General features: G+C 21.3%; 1 protein-coding gene across 1 annotated transcript; it reads right to left on the bottom strand.

Moving 5' to 3' along the window:
* Positions 1-348: 348 nt before the first annotated feature.
* PmUG01_11015200 (uncharacterized protein) lies at positions 349-579 on the bottom strand (the record flags this gene model as incomplete). Its single annotated transcript, XM_029005793.1, has 1 exon — positions 349-579. One exon carries the CDS (start codon positions 577-579, stop codon positions 349-351), a length of 231 nt encoding a protein of 76 aa, XP_028862347.1.
* Between the last annotated feature and the right edge of the window lie 2052 nt (positions 580-2631).

The raw sequence follows: 2631 nt of genomic DNA, 5'->3' as shown, positions 1-2631 counted from the left end.
TTGATTTTGAACATAATGCACTAAAAAAATTATGTTCACTAATAACTTTTTTTTCCAGTTAATAATACGATTCTCTCAGGTAGTCCCACCATACTTGGGGATTTTATTGTATCCGTTGCCATTTCGACTAAGTTATTTCTAGGTATTTCCATGGCATCTTCAGGTTTAGTTACGATTTCAACGGATTTACCCATAGCTTCTTTATATTTCATTCTTATTCTACGATTATCAATCAAGATACTATGAACTAAATAATTACATTTTTTGAATGCATTAATAGCTCTTTTACAACGAGGATTGATAGTTGCTTCTAACTACAGAAGTTGATTTAACTTTGAGCGTTCCTTTCTACGATATTTTTAGGATGATGTTCTTTATCATTTTTAGTATATTCTCTACACATATTTCCAGTCCATTGTTCATATTTGTTTTTCCACTTAAAGTATAATGAAAACTACCTATAAGATAATAAAAATGAGTATAACAAGCATTACAACTATTTTGGAAAGATTCCTCTCTAATGAAATCAAAATCTTCACTGTAGTCAAACACATATTTTAATTCTTCCATAGAGTCCATATAATATGGAGCTCCATCAGAATGGCATATATTTGGTTTGGTATTGTGTTAACCTTGAATAATTTTTTCCTATACATTTTGAAGTTTAGAAATAATTGAATTAGAATAATAATTTTTATATTGAATATGAAGATGTTTAAAAACTTGTTCAGTTAACCGGTAATTCATATCAAAACAATGCTTATCATTAATATCAGTTTTATAACCGGGATTATTGTTCGTATATAAAAAGTTTGTTCCAAGTTTGTGACAAACAGGTTAAACTTAAGGGTATTTATTGTAGGTGTTTTTTATGATTCAGCATTATTTATCATTTTTATTTTCAGTCACATCACTATTTAATACATCGTTAAATTTAAATGAATATACGAGATCCAATTTGCGTTCCTAAAAATTAAGGGGAAGTAAAATTTATTAATTATATAAATACATATATTCGAAATATATAGATATATCAGTGATTGACAATGAATAAACTATTCGGTTTAAGGAGGCATAAGTAAATATTTAATATAACAAATTATAGTTTTTACTACTTCCATTTATGAAGCTTCTCTCATATCTGTTTTATACAGAATTAAGCAAAAGAATATAATTTGTCCCTGAGTGCATAATTTTGGAAAATAAAATATTTACGACAATTATATATTTTACTAAATTATTACTATTTTCTTTTAAATCTTTGCTAAATTTTCTTAATAAATAACACTTATTTAACAGGATTGATAAATATATTACACGTTAACAACTTTAGTTATTAAGCCAACATTTTTTATAATGAAAAAAATGACATATAATTTAATAATAAAAAAGAATTAAAAATAATCTTGTAAATCCCTTGCTTCCCTATTTATGAAATTATCTTAAACGTTATTTTAAAAAAAACATTTATGTTAATGTACAAAAACATGCAGTCTTGTAGTTCTTTCATGTGAGGAGAAGTGACTTGTGTAATTTGTTTATTTTGACAAAATTTCATTGACGAAAATTCTACATTTTATAAATTATAACGTACATATATTAAATAGGTAATATGTTTACTAATTATATAACTAATTTACATCAATTGTTTCAACACTATCTTGAGTTATTCATAATAAGCATTTGTAAATTTATAAGCTATAAATTTATAAATTTTACATAAAAATGATTTATAACTATAAATAAAAATGTTAAACATAAGATAATAAATATTTTTAACTGATTATTTTTATTTCTTAGAAAAAAAAAAATATATATAAATGTAAAAATAGTAATATAATCTTTAATTTGTTTATGAAATATAAATATTTGTTTGGTTTAACACATTTTAATTTTATAAAAGTTCTAATTTTTAACTTATAAGTGTTGTAAATTTTTAATATATTGTATATTAATAAATTGTTATAATTTATATGAACTTTATTGGTTAGCGATTATACGCAGAAAAAAGGCAAGTATTAAAATTTATTGAAATTAAAATATACAAAATTGTTACTATAATCAAAAATAAATTGGATATTTTAAGTAGACTAAAGAATCCGGATGAATTGTTCTATGTTCTGGAGAACAAAATAGTTCATTTATAAAAGAATATACATATATATATATATATATATATGTATACAAATAACACATATGTTTTGTTGAATGAGACAAAATAACAGTTCAGAAATGTTATCTAGTAGTTCATATTATAAATATATTATAAAAAAACATATTTTGAATTAATACATATTGGTTCTGATGTAACTATCATTTTTATATATCTTAATTATGTTCTAAATTAATTTTTATTTGAGTGTGTTATATATAATTTAATGAAAAAATATAATTTAATATATATATTTCTTTAAATATATTCTTTTGCAATATAACCTGTAAGTCGTATACTTTAAGAATTAAAAATGGAGGAACAAATAAATACATTTTATTTTAAATATATTATTATTTATATTAATGTTTCATTTTATATAATTCTGTATTTATAAAAATAATTATGAAAGAACAAATAAATAATAAATACAATAAATTTTTTAATCATTTTTGTAATGTAATACTATATTTAATATA

Source organism: Plasmodium malariae (genome assembly GCF_900090045.1).
Source record: "Plasmodium malariae genome assembly, chromosome: 11".
Classification (NCBI taxonomy): domain Eukaryota; phylum Apicomplexa; class Aconoidasida; order Haemosporida; family Plasmodiidae; genus Plasmodium; species Plasmodium malariae.
This window is presented reverse-complemented; position numbering and strand designations above follow the sequence as displayed.